Here is a 21068-nt window from a genome sequence, read left to right on the forward strand (position 1 = left end):
GAAATTCAATATGATATAAATATACACTGTGTGTTTCCAGCTTTAAAAAGAAAATTGCACAAAATTGCACAAAATAAATCTCTTGGTTTCAGGTTTTTATAAGGCTAAACTGTTTCAATTATATATATATATATATATATATATATATATATATATATATATATATATATATTAGGGGTGCAACGATACACAAAATTCACGGTTCGGTTCGGTTCGATACTTTGGTGTTACAGTTCGATATTTTTTCGATACAAAAAATTTTTCATGCTTTTTTAATTTGTCATTTATTAAAATTATAAATATATATTTTAACTCAAACTTACAGTTTTTAAATTTAATGTTACTGAAACAACAAAGGGATAAAATAATAAATCTATCTGATCAAGAAATCACTCATCTTTGGAAAAGAGAGTTTATTACAGAGAAATGGCTCTTTCCAAAATAAAAGCTATACTATACGCTTCTTCTGGGCTATATTCTCAGCAGCATATTAAACATATCAGGTCCCCATAAGGAGAATCATGTGCTAACGGCTGTCTAAATGACTCAGGTAAAGTTTGTAGCATGCGTGCTTGTTGTTTTTGTCTGCTTCCACTTGTCTTTGCACTAGGATGATGTCAGCGTAAATGTGCAGTCATATTCATTGTGTTCCCACTAGTGCTGTCAGCGTTAATCTGAAATGACGTTAATGCAACAACACGGCAAATTTCCGTTAACGAGCTACCGCAGATTGCCCCGCGCGTGGGGCTGGACAGCGTCAACACGTTAACGAGCAAACTGCACTAACGCAGTAGTTCCCACCCTTGTAATTGAGCATTGCGTGGCACATCCAACATACTGTTTTACTTTTGTCCATGACGCGCTTACCATCAGGGTCATACGTCACATGAAAACCAAAATAGTTCCAAAGGCCAGGGCCCTGTTTCAGAAAGCCGGTTTAGTGCAAACTCTGAGTAAGTATACCCTTAGTTAACGAAAACTCTGGGTTTTCGGTTTCACAAAGCGAGTTTAGATTAATTCTGAGTGAGTTACTATGACGACACACTCCGTGAAGCTAACCTGCCCCCTAGCAGGTTTACTTCAACTAACCCTGATGTTCTCCGCCTCTTTGTCGGAAACCTGACTGTAGGAAGTGTCAGACATGGCGTGCCCCTTCCTTGAAGAGCCAGTAGATGTTGAAGCCCAAATTCTCCGCAGAGCTCTCCGCCGGGAGAGAGTGATTAGAGCGCGTTCGGACATTTTATCATTTCCTGATGATTTCCTGTGTGAACGTTACCGTTTTTCAGCACAATCTATAAGTTATTTGAATAACATCCTCAGGCCTAATATTGCTCATGTGACACATCGCGGACATCCTCTCAGTTCTGTACATATTATTTGTATCGCACTTCGGTTTTTTGCAAACGGGAGCTTTCTGTATAATATTGGTGACGCTGAGCACGTTTCCAAGGCTACCGTCCGTCGGGCAGTCGGGAATGTTACAGTTGCACTGAAACGTCTCCTGTACTCGTTTGTGGTGTTCCCCGGTCATAGACCCACAAGATTCATCAAAGAGGGATTCCACAAAATTGCAGGTAGCAGGATGAACAAAACTTAATACATGATGTGGTGATACTTGAACTACTACTTAAATTTTACATTTATTTTCAGGGTTCCCAGGCGTGATTAAATTCAATTCAATTTTATTTATATAGCCCCAAATCACAACATAAGTCGCCTCAAGGCGCTTCATAGATGATTGGCTGTATAGATGGCACTCACATTCCAATCATTGCTCCTTCAGTAAATGAAGGAGACTATGTGAACAGGAAGTCTTTCCACAGCATTAATGTACAGGTACATAGTTCCCTGTAGCATTTCAAACTAACAAATTATTTCATTACAGTAATGGATGCTAATTTATGTTCTCTGCACTGTGATATATATGTGATGCTGCCAACATTATCACAAATGTGGAAGCCAACTGCTCAGCCTCTGTGAGTGGTGGTGGTGGAGGACCCCCACCTGTTTTTCGGGCCTCCGCTTTTTTTTCTGTTGGCTATAACGGGTCACATTTGAGCATACAGAGTAAGCAAATATGTACTTGTAATGTGCTCAGATAATTTCAATAAGTGCTTACAGAAAGAAAATTAATGTAGCCTCTAACTGCAATTGATTTACATCGGACAAACAGACCAAGCACTATGGCTCATAATACAATTACACCTTACCTGTTTGGACTATATTTTTATATTTCATTTTTACTTGCTGCCAGGAACGTTTGGGGCCTGTTGGGTTGCACCTGCGCTCACATCACGTCACAAAATAAAATGTATAAAATAAAAAAGAAAATATAATATAATAAAATAACGTGTTAAATGGGTGGAAATCCCTAGATCAATGTTTAAATTAACACTCACGCATTGACTCTGTCGGCTATGTTTTGCCATGCATGCTCACTTTCTTTTGCAGCTGAGGCTGTGTTACTTTTTTTCCGCGGAATTTGCATGTTGTCGGCATATGCTGCCATCAGAATTTCGGCCTCAAGCGCTGTAAAATACATTGACCGCGCCTTCTTTCCCTCCGTCTCCATAGTGACTCGCTTAATCTGTGCTCCACTAATCAGGGCTTTATGTATCCTCGTGCGCGCGCTTAACTTGGGGTTAAGGCAAGGCAAGTTTATTTGTATAGCACAATTCAACAACAAGGTGATTCAAAGCAACTCCGCGTTGACTGAACTAATTGTTATCAGCCTTTCTGAAACCAAATATTCCGAGTTGGACAGTTCGGGGTTACTCAACCCTGAGTATCATTTTTCACTCTGAGTTTTCTAAACCGGCTTCCTGAAATAGGGCCCAGATCTGAATGAGGTTCAATTTGCCATGTTGCAACGAGCTTAGCTTCTGTCTTGCTAGCTTGCGCTGTGCTCAGTGGATCTGCGCTCGACAGTGCAGCCTAGGCGGAGTAGTCGAACGCAGATCCACTGAGCTCTCAACACAGACAGCATCGTCAGAAGAAAAGTTGATCAAATAAATTAAAAATTTTGTATTGTTCGATACATATGCATACTGAACCGAAAGCACTGTATCGAACGGTTCAATATCGATACGAGTATCGTTGCAGCCCTAATATATATTAGGGCTGCACGATTTTGCATAAAATGAGAATCACGATTTTTTGGCTTAGAATTGAGATCACGATTCTCTCACGATTTTCTTTTCCAGTATAAATATTTATTGCACTTATTAACTGCACATCGTAACAGTTGAGACTGAACATAAAAACAAAAACAGTGTTGATGGGTCAGGTGATAAGTGATAGCCTCCTTAATTTCTTTGTGCCTGCGGGAGTTCGACGTGTATAGGGAAGCGCTGTTTAAGGTTCCCATTATTGATGTTTGGGTGATTGACCGGAACGGATTTTCTCCTGTCACTTTCTCATCATCCCTGACGTGCTCTCCGTTGTTTTTTCCCTGCTAATTTTATCATCACACGGCACAGCTTCTGTATCACGTGGTATAAGGCTCCGCCCTTGTCATTTGCTGAGCAGGAAGAGTGAGCGCTTGTTTTCATGCAGATTACGTCCCGGATCAAAATGCGGTACAATCGTCGTTGTCTTTTTTTTTCTTTTTTTTAAATCGTTGTCATTTGGAAATGAGATCGCACATAAGTATGAATCGAGATCGCGATATTCTAACGATTAATCGTGCAGCCCTAATATATATTATAATATATATATATGTGTGTGTGTGTGTGTGTGTATCCTTCCTAATTCTAAACTGCATACATTTAAAGCCCCTACTCTAACCCTTCTAAGGTTCCAAGGCAGTCATAACAAACAAATCTCATCATATCTTGTTCTCAAAGTGCACGAGACGTTACTTTACAACATTTTTTTTCTAGACACAAAGTTAACATCAAATTAACGTTACATAAAGTGGGGTTGTGTTGGTTTTTATCGCTTTTTTAATGATATATTGGTACAAAAGCTCAGAGATGAACAAAGTCAAATGTTGCAACAGTTTTAAAAATTCAAATTTTTGAAAAATCTTTGACAAAACAATTTCTTTCTTTGATTTTGGTTTTGACTTCTTTTCTTCCTATACTAGCGCTGATGTGGAGGTTTTGTCTGAGTGGCGACACCTATTGTTCCGGAGAATACTGCAGCACCAACCTGCACCTTAATGGTAAGCATAAAGTGGCCATGTAATGAACTTACTGGAGGCACACGATGCAACCATTACAGCAATTATGCTCAGGTAGTGCAACACACTTTGCCACTGATTTCACCCAGAAACATCCAGCGAATTGTGACCTTTGCAATCAACACAAAGCAAATAGAATCATTTAGTGATAAATGTTTTTTAAGGAATAAGCCTCTACTGCCCACTACCCACCCTAAAAATCGTATTTCTCCATGTCTCCATCATCCATATTATCAGCTAAGTTAGTCTAATATTTAAGAAAAGTTCAAAACTCTTAGATGTTGGTGCTTCATAAATCCAACATCTTGGCTAGAAAGATATGAAGATTTCAAATTGATTGATTGAATTTGCACATAAACATTCGCCGTCCCAATAAAGATAAATCACAAACTAAGCTTTTTCTTTCCTTCTCAATCAAGATTCCCCCTGAGATGAATACAAGTCTCAGCATTAACAAACCAGCCGACATCACACAAAAGTACAAGTCAAACTGTTATGTGCAGTGGAGACCAAAGGTCCAATTAACTTTATTACTAAATTTAAAGCCCGAGACAGCGTGAAGACATATTACACAACACACACACACACACACACACACACACACACACGCACATTTTCAGAGGTCATTACAAATATGAAACATTAGCTCAGACGTGCTCACACAAAAGCATTTCTTCATCAGTTGCAGCACCCAAGCCACGCATTAAGTACATGCTGATATTCACTTTATAATCAGACTTGCTTCTAATTGTCTGTGTTGCTCTTAATCAGATTCGGACTGACAAAGTCCAAGCAATCAGTGGTCATCATAACCACCCACCCTACTCAATGACCCCATACCATCTACGTACTACAGCAGTACCTCAAACTGTGGCAGTACCTTAAAAATGGCTTTATAGTTAGTGATACTCTGACACTTTAGAAAAGAGCTTTTTTATATAATCATTTCAATAACATTTTTATGATATGTGCAAATATTTCCCAGGGCTGTCATGTTAGTATGCGAAGCTTTACATGCCAGAAATTATAATTGAAATTGGAGAAAATCCCCACATGAAAACAGCATGTTGGGGCATTTCTTTTTTCTTTTTTTCTTTTTTTTTGTCCAAACATATGTTCTAAAGCATTTTTCTGGAGTAAAGTGCATGTGAGTAAAATCACATTAAAAAAAACCTGATGATACAATATGCCAGGGGTAGGCAACTCCAGGCCTCGAGTGCTGGTGTCCTGCAGGTTTTAGATCGCACCCTGGGTTAACACACCTGAATCAAATGATTAGTTCATTACCAGGCCTCTGGAGAACTTCAAGAAATGCTGAGGAGTCATTTAGCCCTTTAAATCAGCTGAGATGGATCATGGACACATCTAAAACCTCCAGGACACTGGCACTCGAGGCCTGGAGTTGCCTACCCCTGCAATATGCAGTACCAAATCATTCTTGTGGGTTTTACTTCGATGATATTTGCCATAAAAGGTTAAGATAACCCTAAAACTGAGCTATGAAAGAACTTAATCTTGCTGCACAGACACTAGGTGCACCTAAAGGAGGGCAGCATTGGCTTAATAAGTATGTTACAACATTATTATATGCTTAACTTGAATTCTTTTGCCCCATTTTTTTCCCATTTCAACCAGACAGCAGTTGCTACCAGCTGAGAAACACAGTTACACTCCAGTACGTACCAGATTGAATTTGCCTTTCTTTCCTTCTATCTTTGAAGCTATGAGAACCATGCACGTTATCGAGTAAAATATAGTGCTAGTAAAATGTAGCACTAGTAAAATGTAAAAGTAATACAACAGTAAAACAATAAATGATTGCATCTGACAGTTAAAATGTAAACATTAGCAAGATAACAATTTTATTTTTCCTAAAAAATGAAAAAAACAAACTGCATTCCTTGCACATAGTTTTGCTTCTTGTTAGAGGTACCTACTTCATTTTGGTAGCTGTTAACTATCCACATAGTATATACGCGTGTATGCAGAGATCATTATAGATAGATGGATAGAAGGCCTAAAAATATCTACAGCAAATGAAACGAATCTAGAAGTCATGTCCTTAAGAAATAGGAGAAAATTCAGGAAAAACCTGACACAGGTCTCAGTGGAAGGGTGGCTGTCAGGCAGCCATGCTTAAGGAAGAGAAACACTGCGAAAAGGCTGAGGTATGCCAAATCATACAAGAGCTGGACTGAAAATCTGTCCATCATAAAGGAAAGGCATATCGTAGCATTATCTCGACAGAGAGGCAAACAAAGTGCAGCGAACATCTAAAGAAGAGATTTGAATATCCTTCATCAAGCCTGGAGAACTATTCCTGAAGCCTATTTAAAGAAATCACAAGACAGCTTGAATAAGAGAGCTCAGGCTGTGTTGGAGAACCAAATATTGACTTTTTGAGTTGTGGTCTGTTTTCAGTGTATGTTTGCACATATTTCAATAAAATCCTTCACCTATTTGACTATCCTCTGAGTACTGCAAAATTTAGCATCTTTCAAAGTATGCATTTCTCACATGCTGAAGTAATATGCCATTAAAAAAATCTAAAGAATCATTCATTTTTCAAAGGCTGCCCTTAGCATGAATCCCTTTGTGTGAATGGCTGAGTGATGGGAAGGTATAGTTACTTAAACCATAGTACTCGGATCCCTTTTACCTCTGAGCTATTTCACCCTTTTGTTGCCGCGAGGGAACTTTAATGGGAGAGTATGCATATATTTGTAGAGGTAATAAGACAGATTCCTACTGGATGTACAGTATATGGCACAGAAGAGCTTTGAAAAAAAAAACAGTGGACACACACATGGTGAGGATGAGAGTTCCACGTCACGCCAATTGTTTGTCTCCCTAAATCAAACGGGAGGTGATTTTCTGAGCACCAAGGGGGAGAATAGAAAATGACAAAATAAACGAGTGCACTTTTCTCTCTCTTCTCTTTCTTTCATCTGCCCTTCCGCCAAAGAAGAATGATGCGCCACGGTCTTTTTGTTGTGCTGGCTGACACAACCACTCACACACACATATACTCCCTCTCAGACATCCTCTGCAGCACTCTTTGGACCACACTGTGGCTGCCTCTGTGCGATCTGATGAATGACACCCCCATTTCAATTACTGCCCCTCCTCTGTGCTTCTGGCTGTCTTTGAGGCTGCCTCTCACATGTTCCTCATCTTCAAACCAGCCTCTTGAACCAAATCTAGTGAAGTGTCCATGCTTGTGACAGGCAGGCAATGTCGCTGCACTAAAACCTCAGTAAAATGCCAAAGACTGAGCTCTACTTTTTAGTCTTACAAGAGAGAACGTATGGACGAGGTCAGATGAGGACTGCAAAGAGAAACGTGAGTTCTAGGTCTTCACTAATCACTTAATATAACTGATATCAATATCAGACTTGTGTAATTGAATATTTGAGCAGCTGCCTTTGGGATCATCTTTGACACAAATTCGAAAATCATCTTATTTTGAAAGGGCTATGCATGCTTTTAGAGCATCTGGTCTGGACTACTGTAGTACCATGTATACTGAATGACTGAGATCATTTTTATGATCTTGTGACTCACCATGCAATAGAGATTCTAGCATAGAGTGGCACCAGTTCCAATGACAGCCTGAAATTGTGGTAGACATGCTGTGTCCATACACTCCCTCAGATTATTAAGATCTCTTCATAAGAGGTCCATCCAGCAGTTGAAGCCTATTTAGGAACTTTTAGGAATCCTTTTATTTTTTTATTTATCTTTTCTCTTAAGCACTGTGGTTCTAAATCTCCTATACAAATAAAATGTACTTACTTTTGTTGATTTTTTTTAATAAGTCTTTGTATGTCTTTTTTGTTATCTTTTAATGTAATCATTTTAAAACTTAATACAAAGTGAGCTGTTAAAGGGTTATATTCTAAGTATAAGTGTATTAGACACACACTCCAGTTCAACAAAAATTCTGTACACTGTAAAGGGATGGTTTTCAGCATGAATTTCCCTAGTGGTAAGAACACAACTGAATTATCTTGCTTTGAGTTTCCAACTTTGGAGATTTGCTTCAAAATAAACTGATGTTATTTACTTTACATTTTTTATTTTAGGGCTACAGTATCTGCTGAAGCTCTTTGGGATATCTAAAAGCATTATGCAATTTGCGAATACACAAGGATTTATTTAAGATGTGAGCAATGATTGTGTTCTGGATATAGATGATATGATCTGTGTAGTTTTGTGTATTATTTATCATCTGCATGTCAGTGATGGGAATAACGGCGTTACAAGTAACAGTGTTACTAACGGCGTTACTTTTTCAGTAACGAGTAATCTAACTAATTGCTATTTCTATCGTTACAACGCTGTTACCGTTACTAATGACAATTGCCTGGTCATTAAATGTACACAATTGACAAAATAGTGGAAATGTTTAAAGACTGTTAGTCTGGTTTAACTAGTAAAGCAGCAATTCAGATAAGATAATCTTTTTATGGAAAACAAATAACTAGTATAACTATTTTATTGAAATCAATCTGGGTGAATCTGCAGACTTTCAGTGACTTTGTGGTTACAGTTTTAAGACATTTACTCACACTTGTGACAAAAACACGAAATTCCAAATTTTTTGGATGCAAACTTTTAGCGTAGCATGTCAATTTCATCCTAACAAAAATCAAGTCAACATCGAGCATTGATGAGCTTATCCTGATCTTTCTAAACAAGAAAAGGAAGAAACTGAGATTTTGGGTTCATCCAAAGAAGACAGCAGCGGGGAGAGTTTCATGGTTTGATCCAGGAGCTGAAGCTGTATCACGTCTGCTTTCGTGCATATTTCAGGATGTCAATGAGGCAGTTTGAGCTTTTATTGGCAGAGCTGGGACATCATCTGAGGAGGCAGAGAAATCATTTCAGATTGACCCGAAGCAGCATCTAGCTACGGGTCTGAGGTAAATAGTATTATTATTTTCATATCATTGTGTATTTAATACCTGTGCAGCTTCTCAGCTATGAGCTCATCTGTTGCCAACAGACATCTAAATGGTCAGCTCTATTTATTCCCGTAAAAATCTGAAAAGCTTGGTTTTGGGGAGTCCAAAGAATATTTTTTACGCGCATAACTTTTGCATTGATATCTGGGCAAAAACTTCCTCTTCTGTCCACTGGTCATTGATAATGAATGCAGATATTATAAAACGATGCTGTTGTCAGACAGTAGCCAGTGCTTCTGACACTGGATTTTGGAAAATACAATGGTTTTACTCACCCTAAGAACAGTTTATATGTTTATATGGATGCAATGAATGTCTGCTTAACCATGACTGGTCAGTAGTAACTGGAAGCTGTACTAAACTCTTATCTCATGTTTGCACAATTGTTTGCAAACACCATCTTACAGAGATTACATAGAAATTAGCATGCTGTCATTTGTATACTCAAATTTTAGGCCTTTTAGTATTAGCGCAAATTGCTACCGGTATTCTTTATTAACCGATAAGTGAAACTACTGCTAAAAATCAAGAATTACGAAATGAATACGAGACTTTCTAAAGATGTAAAAACACAGGTGGCAGGTGCACAGAGGAAGTAATTAATGATGGATATTGTAGGCAGCAACCCTCATTCCTGACATTCTTGATAAAAAAATAAAAATAATCATATATTTGTAACCCAGCATGCACCGCTTTTGTTTATCTAACAGAAGTAGAGGTAATACCATTAGCTGTGAAAGGAATGGCTTTCGTGTAGAATCAGCTGTTATCTTCAACTGACAAAAGAGGTTACTTCCATATAAGGTGAGGAAGACGCAAAGCCTGTTGTGCTTACCGGGAATTTTGACAGGACAACAAACCTTGTGAATGGTGAAATTTTATTCTAGCCGCTCTACAGAGAGAGAGAGAGAGAGAGAGAGAGAGAAAGAGAGAGATAAACAGTGCCACTGTACAGAAGAGCTCTTGTGAAATTCACACAAAAAATATTGTTTTTACTCTTTATCATTTATAATTCTCCATGATGATGTATTTCAGTATGAATTTACAAGCGATGTATACAGGTGTCATTTCTAAATATATTCAAAATAGTTCCCTAAAAGTCTTTGAGGAAGTATGTTTTTTTTCTTTAAAAAAAAATGAAAGAAAAGAAAGAAAAGCTATATTCTTACAGCAAACCATAAAGAAAGAGGTCTTGTATCTTTGGAGGGATAGCAGACTCAAAGTTGAGGGTTGCTTTTTTTTTTCTTCTTCTTCTTCTATCTTCATTACAGTTGAAATCCTGACTACACATGAAGGAGAGGGAAGAGAGAAGCAGAGCTGGTGATACAGTAATTCTCACCTGCCATTGGAGGAAGAGCACAGATGTCCCACCAAAATAAGCCAAGCCCTGACCGGTGACCAACCACTCTACTAGCCAAAAACATGGCCTGATAATGACCAGCCAGCCAATGAGAAAGTTGCACTGGGATCAGGTCTTTAACCTCTCCCCCAAAACAGCAGCAGCATCTTCATTGTGTTAAACACAGATAATTTTTTTTTCCTCTCAAATATGTATATACTCATCACACCTGGTTACAACGCATTAGTGATCATAACATCATAACAAAAATATCAAACGAAGAAAAGAAACAAAACATTAAAGTTGTTACATCTGGGGTTGCATGCCATCACCTCATTAGTTATCATTAAATGTAATTAAAATACATTTTTGCCATTAAAAAATAGCAGGGTTGTCATCACAAGAGTGTGTCTGAGAGTGTGTGTGTGTGTGCGTGTGTGTGTGTGTGCGTGTTTCTTTGTGTATGTTTGAACAGAAAACATCATCAGTTTACATGACAGTTCTGTAAAAGTAGAACAAACGAACAAATTGCGATGAGTTCATAAAACGCAAGGGTGCCATTTGATATTTTTCTTTTTTTTTTACATGTGCATATTGTTCACTTGTCAGCTCACACAAGCAGCATGTGGAGATAAATATGATAGTAATAAATATGTAGATAAGATGCAAAAAAAAAAGAGAGAGAGAAAAGGACAAATCTTGCTCTTCAGTCAACACTGGGTAAGCTGATTGGGAAGCTAGGGGGAGATTCACTGCGGTATTCCAAGAGTACAAAAAGGGCGATATGACAGTGGTTAAAAATGGAGCTTCAATCGAAACACAGTGGCTAATGCAGTCAACTGCCATTCAAAGTCATGGAGAGGAGGAACTATAAGGGTAGCATTTCAGATTTTGGATGTTTAAGAATCATCCTTCGTTCTGTGAAGGGTGCTCAGCTTAGTGTGAAGTGGAGCTGCATACAGCACATCCCACACACTGGGAAAACAATCTAAGCCCCCCTCTCACCCCACCCCTACCGCTGTCCCTTCACTCCCTCCTTCGTTTCCTCTTCTATCTTTGCTTGGGTTGCATGAGCTCAGGCAGAGAGCTGAACTGGAAGACCTTGGACTGGTAAACATCAAAAAGAGAAAAGTTTGATTCTGCCTTATGGCCGCTTCTTCTTCGTCTTTTTTTTCCCCTTCTTTTTTTTTCCTACAAAAAAACAAAACAAAAAGAAATTCTGCGGCACATCCTACAGCTCTTGCTACTGTTATTAACGCCCCCCTAAAACATACAGAATCATCCTGAGGTATATTATTTGAAGCAATTTTGGCTTTTGTAAATCTAATCAATCAAGCAAATCAGTCAGTTAAGATCGTTACATGACATTTTTCTTTAGACAGTACATTTTATAAAGCATGATGCTACCAAAGAAAAAAAAATCTATGCGTGTGCAAGTCTTTTTCAGTTTAGTGTTGTCAAAGAAAAAAAAGGAATGAACGAAAAAAAAAAAAAATACACAATCAGATTAAGAACCAAATGTTCTGGTTAAAAACTTCAAGCTTACCCAAGTTCTGCCATGCGCGCACACACGACTTATTCCATGCCAATGGATGGATACGTAATTGATGACCACATAACACCCATCCCATCCCGCATCCCTCCCAAACAACGCTTCGAAGGTAAACAAGGGATCCATCCCAAGCAGTCTTCACATCCTCAAAAGCCCTGGTTTGTTGTAGATCAACAGTTCCACACAAAGTTAAATCATCGAAAATTCTGAACGTAATCCCAAGCTAAACTGCAGAGGCTGGACGAACCAACCAAAGTTCAATTTTTAGTACAGAAAATGATTCAGATTAGCTCTATAGACATCAAACACTCCAGCGATGTCATATTGATGGAGAAAGGGAAGAAGGAAAGATGAAAGAAGGAAGGAATCATTGGTGTTTTTCATAGCTAATACCCTGTTTCTCAGTGGCGTGGATAATAAAATAATAATTAATAAAAAAAACTCACACATTATTGCCCACCAAAAACAAAATGATGGTGGTGGAAACAGCTGCGCTTAACCTTTTTTATTTTGTTTATCTCATCTTTGCTCTCTTCCCTTCCACCTTTACGTCAATCATGACAGATTTAAGAGGGTAGAGGATCACCACGTGATGGTGCACACAGCCATCCACCGCATCCGGCAAGACGCAGCTACTTTTAGAAAAATGTAAAATATGTCTTAGAGTGTATATGTGTATTTTCTCTTCTCCGACACAAAATGAAATCAACACATGCAAAATAATCTGCTACTCATGAAGGTATTTTTCAGTAAGCTTTGTTGTTTTTTCTTTTAGGTTTTTTTTTTTTTCAAAAGCAAATGTGGGAGGTTTAAACTAATGGCTATTGTGCTACCAAATAAGCAAACACTAAAATCCTACATAGGGGGATCCGGATGCCAGAATCCCTAAGAAATCTTATAGTTCAAGAGAATAAAAGCAATACTTCGCAATTATTGTTTGTTTTTTTGTGCAGAGCCACAAATGAAATGCCCATCAAGTGCCTTAGGTTTCCCTGCTCATCTGTCCTTTTCTATCAGTCATTTTGTCAGCATGCCTTTTATCTGTCAGTCTGTAAACAATATTCATTAAAAGCACCTGCATCGCTCTCAGCTTCTCATCAGCGTGGGCTGAACATACAAAGTTGTATTCTGAACAAGAACACGCTATCAAACAGCCACAAACTATTTGATGCTCCACTATGTGCCAGTTAGCCAATCACTTCCTTCCTCACTCTCTCTCTCCTCTTCCACTGCCAGGTGTCTTAGTGCCCATATTTGTCAGCATAACAAGCAGCAGACCGTTGGACTAGCTCTCTGTGACGCCCCTGCCCTCCTGGGATGCCTCCATGTCTGGCCTGCCCATCTGGTCTTTCTGTCAAGCCTTTTCTCTTCAGCTGGTGAGCTCTAAGGTTGACAGTGAAGGTGGAAAGGAACACGGTGAGAAGGAAGGTGGACAGTGGCTAAAGAGCTTCCTCTCGCTTCCTTTAATTCCACTGTCATATAATTCCTCTCATCCTCCTCACCACCTCCTCGCACATTTGAATGCCAAATCAACTGATTCCTTTCTGAAAGCTATTGCAGGGAGCCGTGTTACTCTAACGTATACGGTACCATATTGGTTCCACTTATGGGGCTATGTCTTTTTCTACTCCTAAAAACCTATGGATTAATGATTACCCTCCTCTTTACACAAGGATACCTTATGGCAGAGTGCTGGCCCTATAGCTGTCTCACTGGTACATAGGAGAGAATGGATAGAAATGGTGATATCAAGAGAGTAGTAGTAATACCGTCATACCCAAGTGGGCACAAGTTCGTTTGGATTACAATGTTGAAGAGAAGAAATCGTAGTGTGGCTATGGCATCCCTTATTGGATAACATAGTTGATAAATTATAATACAAACCCAGAGAGGAGTAAGAAGGAGAGAACACATTATTTCTTATATCAACTAAACATCTGACTCCAGACTGGGAATTTTTTTATACACCCGTCTATTGCTGAACTGGGCTGAGTTTAGGACGCCACGTGGGGCTGGGTATGCACTAGTCTTATTGGCTGAGTAAGGCATCGCATGCTCTTTATTGTACATGTCATTAGCTATCCGCCCGTCCCGTGAGCAAAATGAAGTGGTGGATTTAACAGAAGAGCGGAGATTGTTCGCATCGTTGCGTGTATTGATGGGAGCCACTGAAAGCTGTTGGTAAATATCAGAGGAGCTACGCCCATGGACCAGTCTGCTGCTGGTGTCATCCCTCAGCGAATGACTGAGAAAAGGGTTTTCCGAGCCATGGGCTGGGTACAGGGACTTGCTCCTCTTGCTCTCCTCTAGGTTGTGGTTAAACAGCGTAGACTTGGACCCAGTGCCAAAGAGTCTGCCAGAGTAGGGACGCATACCAAAGAGGTTCGCATAGTGCGAGTCAGACGTGGAGTCCAAGAAGCGATCCTTCTCTTTGAGGCTGACACTGCGTGCCGGTCGGCCCAGATCTACATCTTTGGGCTTTTCAAGCATGATGTTGTCAAAGGAGTGCTGACGACTCAGCCTCAAGCGATTTCTTTTTTGGACATGCGGGCCATCTGTCTGTGGCCAGTACAGACCAAACATTTCATCCGGTTGCTGCTGCTGTTGGTGATGCATGGTAGGGCTGACCAAAGAGTCTGCAAGGAGCTGGTCCTCACTAATGTCATACAGGTTGGCCGTGTGGAGGCACGCTTCACACCGATTATAAGGTGAACGTGTGCCCGAAGCTGAGGCAGAACCAGTAGAGGAGTACGGCCCTGCAGGTGGGTAGCTAGCAGTCACTTTGGATAAGCAGGAACGGCAGTGTGTCTGTTTGTAGCGATCAATGGATTCATGCGGGGACAGGTTTTTCTCTTTTAGGTTGTAGTGTTTTGAGTAGGCTGGATCTGGTAGAAGATCTGAGTCTGTATGATGCAAAGGCGAGGAGTTCAGATGAATTATGGGCTGCTCACACTTCCTATAGTTGTCACTGTGGTCGGAGTAGATTTCGGGGTATTCCAAATCGTCCGCAGCAAGACCGCGGCTCTCACGGTAGTGAATGGGGTCTGAGTGGAGGCTCAGCTCCCGGTCTGAGTCGATAGTGTAGATTTTCTCTCCTCCTCCTCCTCTCCCAGTTTGGTTGGTTCCGCCGCTGACCTGCTTAGTCTTTAAGTAGGACAGCTCCACCTCACTGCAATCCCTTGGGTATTTTGGAGTCACCGATCTTTTTTTTAAGTTGTCCTTGGGCTTCAGATGCTTGTTGTTTTCTGGGTCCTTGTAGGAGGCTGCTCTACTAGAACAGTCTGAGATGTCAGAATGGGCTGCATCTTCAGGGAGGTACCGCTGAGTCTTCATTGACATTCGTGGGTCTGGCATCAGCATGTCAGGCATCGGCGAGGGCCCGGGTGGTACTGAGCGAACCGTGTCCACCGACTTCTTCCACAGCGTGCGTTGCGGTTTTGCGTTAGTCTGGACTGCGTCAGCACTTACTGCTACCTCCACTGTGTTGGGATTGGCATCATTCAGGGTCAAAGGATGCTGACCTCCCTGGAAGATATAGTTGTTAAGATGATCTTTGTGGCGGTTAGCGAGATAGGACTGCAGGTCGCCAGCATCCCCGTAGATCATATCTTTGGGGGCATAGCTTCGGTTGTCAGCGTAGATGAAGTTCCCCTTCTCTGCCATCATGTCCATGATCATAGGACCAGCCGAGTGCATGAACTCTCGTTTGGGCGAGTTCATGCGGGAGCCACCCAGGTTAGACATGTTGGTCATCTGTTTGGCCGACTTAATGAGCTTCAGCATTTTGTCCTGGGGGCTAAAGTCCAGGTCTGACTTTTTCTTCATGTCAATGTGAACTCCATGGATGCAACTCCAGATTCCCTGCATTTACATACATGGATGAAGACGAAGGAAGGGAGAGGTGAAAAAGGAAGGAGAAATGAAAAGGGCGGGAGAGATTCAATGGAATGAGATGCACAGAATCCAATGCAAAATTAGTCACCCACTGTAACCGTGTAATTGTAATGCAAGTACAGTTTGAAAGCATATTCAGTTTATCTTTCTTTCATTATAAAACACATTTGGGGTTTTCTCTAAAATAAAAAATTAGAAATATTACATTAAAAATTCTCTAATAGCATCTGTCAACAATAAGGGGAAACACACATTCACAAATTCTTTAACTCTCAGCAGTTCAAATCAGTAAGATGCTGAAAATTCATTAATGAGGTTAGATTTCTAATATCTCCAGAATCTCTCTTAGAAGTATTCACAATGTGACATAAGCCTCATGTAAGCAAAGCAGTAAGCAAAGCAGTAAACAACAAAAACTACCATCAGTTTGACTTTTGAACCTTAAGACAAACTATTGAATGAGCAAGTATTGAGTAAACAACAGCTGACAGTTAAATGTCTAAAACAGCCAAAGAGCTGTTTATAAAAGAACAAAAAATCCTTTCACCACTGTGACAACTTACTAGTTCACAAATTAATTCCCAGAAAACATTTATCATGTCCCGAAATCAAACAACCTTTTGGTTCAATACACACTTTGCAAAGCTTATCGTGACAAAACGGGCAATTAAGGTTGTATTTTGTTTTAAATTATTATTGAGAATGGCTTTGAAGTAACTAGTGCACGAACATCACTTTTAACTTTCACATACACAGCTTTAAAATGAGAGCAAAGAAACTTGCTGCTTTTAGAGACACACGTCTCCATTGTATGTTCATATACACAATAGGGGACAATGCTGACCTTTTAGAAAAATGAGAGAAAATACATTGATTTGGCATGAGCTGCCATCATTTTACCCCCCAAAAAACATGTTGCAATTAGGATCTATTAGGATCTATCTTGTCGATATTCAGGTCCGCCTCGTGATCCCTCCCCCCCGCGCTCCTGCCTCTCATCCTCCTTTGTATTGCTGTCCCGCCTTTCCCTTGTTTAACTCAGTTTCTTAGCTTATCAGCAGTTTTCTTTCCCTGCCCGTATGTGTGCATGTTTGCTCTTTTCTTTTATTCTGCTGACAGAAAATAGAACTAAGAGAGAGCTGTCTAACCCCAATAATACATTATTAGCCCACGAGTCTAGCTGCAATCTTCACTGCAGCTCATCGCCTTGGACACATCCGCTGTTAACCCTCTAAGCTGCTACTTTTTCACCAAAAGCATCTCTTTCGTCTGTTTGTTTTTCAAGCAACTTAAACTAAAGATCACATGAAACAGCAAAAGCTGTTTTTAACCCTATGGTGCGCAGCTATAGAACAAACCACCATGCTAGTAGATGGCTGTAATGCAGAAGTATGTAAAGTGAGAGATGGACGACACAGTAACAGTAGTGATCATGAAGTTCATTCAAGTTGTGCGTCAGCTGAAAGTGGATGGCTGTTTTGCAATTAGGGTTAGTGAATCAGCAGCAGTAATATATCAGAGTCAAAATCATCGCTTCAGTAGAGGGACTTTTTGGGGGATAAAATGATTTAACCAAAAATTTACTTTCCAGTTGACTCCTGCAGTGGAAATGCAAAAAGCTCCTCAACGATTCATAGAGAATTTCATTTTTATGCAACCTAAATACTTACAAAAATGGGTGCTTACCCGACTGATGCTGAAAAGAAGACCCGGCTTGCCGGAGCAGACCCCAGTGAAGCAGTATCTAAGCCTCCAGTAGAAGAGATGCTCAGAGACAAAGGTAATGAGGGAAAGCCCCATGGCTGTGGCCAGCATGTAGAAGACCCCTGCCATGTTGTCAATATCCAGCTGACTGGACATCACCTCATTCTTCTCATTGTGGCAAATTCCTGTGAGCCACTGGGCTTCTAGTTCCTCCATTTCACCTGAAAGGAAAACAACAAATCCTTTACCAAATAGCTCAAAAACATAATGGCATACAGGATTTCCATGTTTAGACAAGTCAGAAATTTACTGTTAACTTAAAAGCTGCTGCAAATTTATTTTAGGCCAATGGTGAGATCCTTGATACAGACAGAAACTGAGGATTGTACGGCGTGCAGTATTGCCATGCTCTGCAAACCGCTTTGCAGCCCACTACTTCAACAACTGCACTTTCCTATTCTGTGTTGCACATAATCAATGTCATACTTGGTGTTCTGCGCTGGGACCTCACTGTAGCCCACACTCCTAATTTTCCTACAACAGAGTCACAGAGTACAGCCAAATATAAATTCTTGCAGTTAAAAATAATCATTTTCTTTTGACTAGTGGTCCTGAATGAACTCTAATTGAGTATAAAGAATGTAGATACTGCATTTCTACCCTAGAAAGGCAATCTATAAATTCAATGGCTGGTAGCACCTTTATATTCTGTCACTTGTCACTGGGCTTACCGTCTCCTCTATGTTGGCCAACTGGGCAAATATATGTTTCTTAAATGTGGATAAAAAAAGGTACAAAGGAATAAAGACCTTATCTTTCCTCATTTCTTACTCTATGTTCCTTTCCCTCTGTTCCCCCTCTTTTTCCGGCTTCCTCTGTGACATTTGGCGCGTGGCTAATCCAATCGGTGTCATTCAGGGCCGGATAACTAAGGCTGCTAGTGGGAAAGACAAATATCATGGTGGTGTTCAGCTAGATGTCTTTGGGGTGCAGACTCAATAAGACATCATTAGCCTGTTGGTACAATTGAAGAACATTTATCTCATGTCAGACTTGCAAATACATGACTAGACGTAGCCATGCTACCTTTTAAATGAAATTATGGCATGCCGAGAACTGGCTTCAAAAGCAAATTAAGGTGAATGACATTGTTATCAACAGGTGACTTTGTCTCCACTTTTTGTTTAATCTATTCAAGGGAAAGGCTGCTGCTCATGCTGTTGCTTTTTCTCCAGAGGGGAAACTATTGCTGAAATTCAGATTTTGTTCTCGTTTCAGTAGTCACACGGCTCAAGCTATAGTCTGGTGTTCAGTCGGTTGGAACACAGGAACACAAGTCCCTACAAGTCGGGTTTAAAAAACATGTAGCATGGAGCAGCTCAGACTTTATGTGTCAGTCCAGTTCAGCAGATTCCTTCAAAATTTGTATCTATGTTTTACAATAAGCCTACCTCATAAATCAAAATTAAACCATTCCCAAACGTGACTTGATGATATGAAATGCAATGAGAAATGCATATGTTCAGCACTGTGCTTTATGTAGAATGGGAAAAAAAATGGTAAGAGCACAAGTGTGGAGAACTTGCCAAACAGGTGCTGCTAAGACAACAGGACGTTACAGTTTTCTAATTATATGTATTTTATGTGAACATTTGTTGTTGTTTTTAAAAACCACTACACGAAGTGTGGCACTGGCTTCCAGGCCACCTCCTTTTTTGTCTCTTTTCCTTCTTCACCTCCCTTCCCTCTCTACTTTTCTCCAGATTAATCTTCTCTTTGTCTCTTCCTTGCCCATGAAATGCCATATGCTTTCCGCCCACATTCTGTCTATCTGATCATGTACCATCTGCCGAGACAACAAGTCACTGTCATCTATCAAGTACCTGCCCTTCTGTCACTTCCCATCTCTACCAGACACACTTGCTTTCCTTGTCTTGCTCTTGTCCCATGCCCTGTGCCTCATCCTCTTTTCTTTTTTTACCTCTCTCTGACCTCCGTGCACGCTGCCTCTTTTCTGACGCTGTCATCACTATTTCATTCATTTCTCCTTCCTCTTGCTACACAAACTTTCTTTTTAGGTCTTTGTCTCGTGCCATTTCCTTTTATCCCTCTCACTTGCTCTGTTCACCTTTATCTTTATCTTTTTGGCATTTGTCTTTCTCTTTGTGTGTGTGTTTGTGGGTGGGTGGGGGTGCACGACAACTAGTTTATACCAGAAGCTATAACACATGGTGCAAAGAAGTATGAAGAGATTGGACTGCAAAGAAGTATTAATTATCAGGAGAAGATAAGGCAAAACAAAAACACAGAGCCTGATTCCTATCAAAATTATCCAGCTATGGAAACATGATGGAGTGTGGCCTGCATGCTCAGAAGCCCTGATAAGATTCAGTTAGAGGGGATTATTGTGACACCAATGTTCATTTAATCAACTTCAGTGCACTTACTGTGAGTGGCTGTGAACGCTCGCATCAGCAAAACGCTTTCGATGTAAAATGTAAATGAATCTTGTCACTAAGAGCTCTGGCTGTCTCGTGTTCGCGCTGTTTTGCAGTAAGAAATTTGTTTAAGTAAAAACTTTTGAGGCAACTGTAATAAAGGAATCTGGTAATTCAGATAGAGTACATACACGCACACACATCTGGTGCTGCAGAGAGGAATACATTAGAATAACTTACACACTCTGCCCTCTGTTTAGAGCAGCCTTTGTCTCCAGAATAACATCAAAGGACTATTTATACTTCACTGCCTTCCCTTTGTGTTGTCAGGCACAGACAAGGCAGCAGAGATGTTTGCATGTGAGTGTGTGGCGGGTGAATTACAGGACTGGCAGTGTAACCTTTTGCCTTTGTGGGTAGTGTCATGCACTTTGAATTTGTATGAGAGTGCTGTGTATGTGTTTCTCACCATCGCCGATAATTGCTAGGATAGCCAGGTCCACCTGTCGTTTCCAGTAGGAACCTTTTTGTAGAGCAATCCCATACCCGGTGGTAGCAAAGATGTACCTGAAATACACATGCACACATACACAAATATAGCATATAGCGTAACTCTAATTACGAATGTCTTCAATAACATACAGTGCTGTGCAACCCCTCATTTTGCTAGTAAAATGGGAAATGGGTGCAGCAATTATTGAAACAGGGCAAAAAAGAGTTTGTACAATTCTAATAATCTTCAAAGTCAACATTTGGTACGACCACCTTTATTCTTCAACACAGCCTGACCTCTCTTAGGCAACTTTCTTGCTATTTCTTTAAGTTGTCTTCAGGAATAGTTCTTCAGGCTTCTTGAAGGTCAAAGTTCCTCTTTGGATGTTGACTTTCTTTTCTTCTGTTCTCTGTCAGCATGATCCCACATTATGTTCCACTGTTTTCTCCTCCCCGTCTGCTTTACTGCATTGGTAGTGTCTTTGGGATCATTCTCACG

The 21068-nt window shown here is 40.2% G+C and overlaps 1 protein-coding gene across 1 annotated transcript in view; it reads right to left on the minus strand.

Moving 5' to 3' along the window:
- Positions 1-9646: 9646 nt before the first annotated feature.
- grin2aa (glutamate receptor, ionotropic, N-methyl D-aspartate 2A, a) overlaps positions 9647-21068 on the minus strand; it is a 181450-nt gene continuing 170028 nt past the window's right edge. Inside the window, exons 13-15 of the mRNA XM_086288761.1 lie at positions 20547-20644; positions 17622-17860; positions 9647-15902 (exon numbers count right to left, since the gene is read on the minus strand). Of these exons, the coding sequence (XP_086144887.1) occupies positions 13971-15902; positions 17622-17860; positions 20547-20644 (2269 nt within the window). The 3' untranslated portion in view covers positions 9647-13970. The remainder of the gene's footprint in view (positions 15903-17621; positions 17861-20546; positions 20645-21068) is intronic.

Source organism: Aulonocara sp. 'chitande type north' Nkhata Bay, linkage group LG4 (genome assembly GCF_057382095.1).
Source record: "Aulonocara sp. 'chitande type north' Nkhata Bay isolate Kocher_YH1m ecotype deep benthic linkage group LG4, A_spYH_male_GT1.1, whole genome shotgun sequence".
NCBI classification, from domain to species: Eukaryota; Metazoa; Chordata; class Actinopteri; order Cichliformes; family Cichlidae; genus Aulonocara; species Aulonocara sp. 'chitande type north' Nkhata Bay.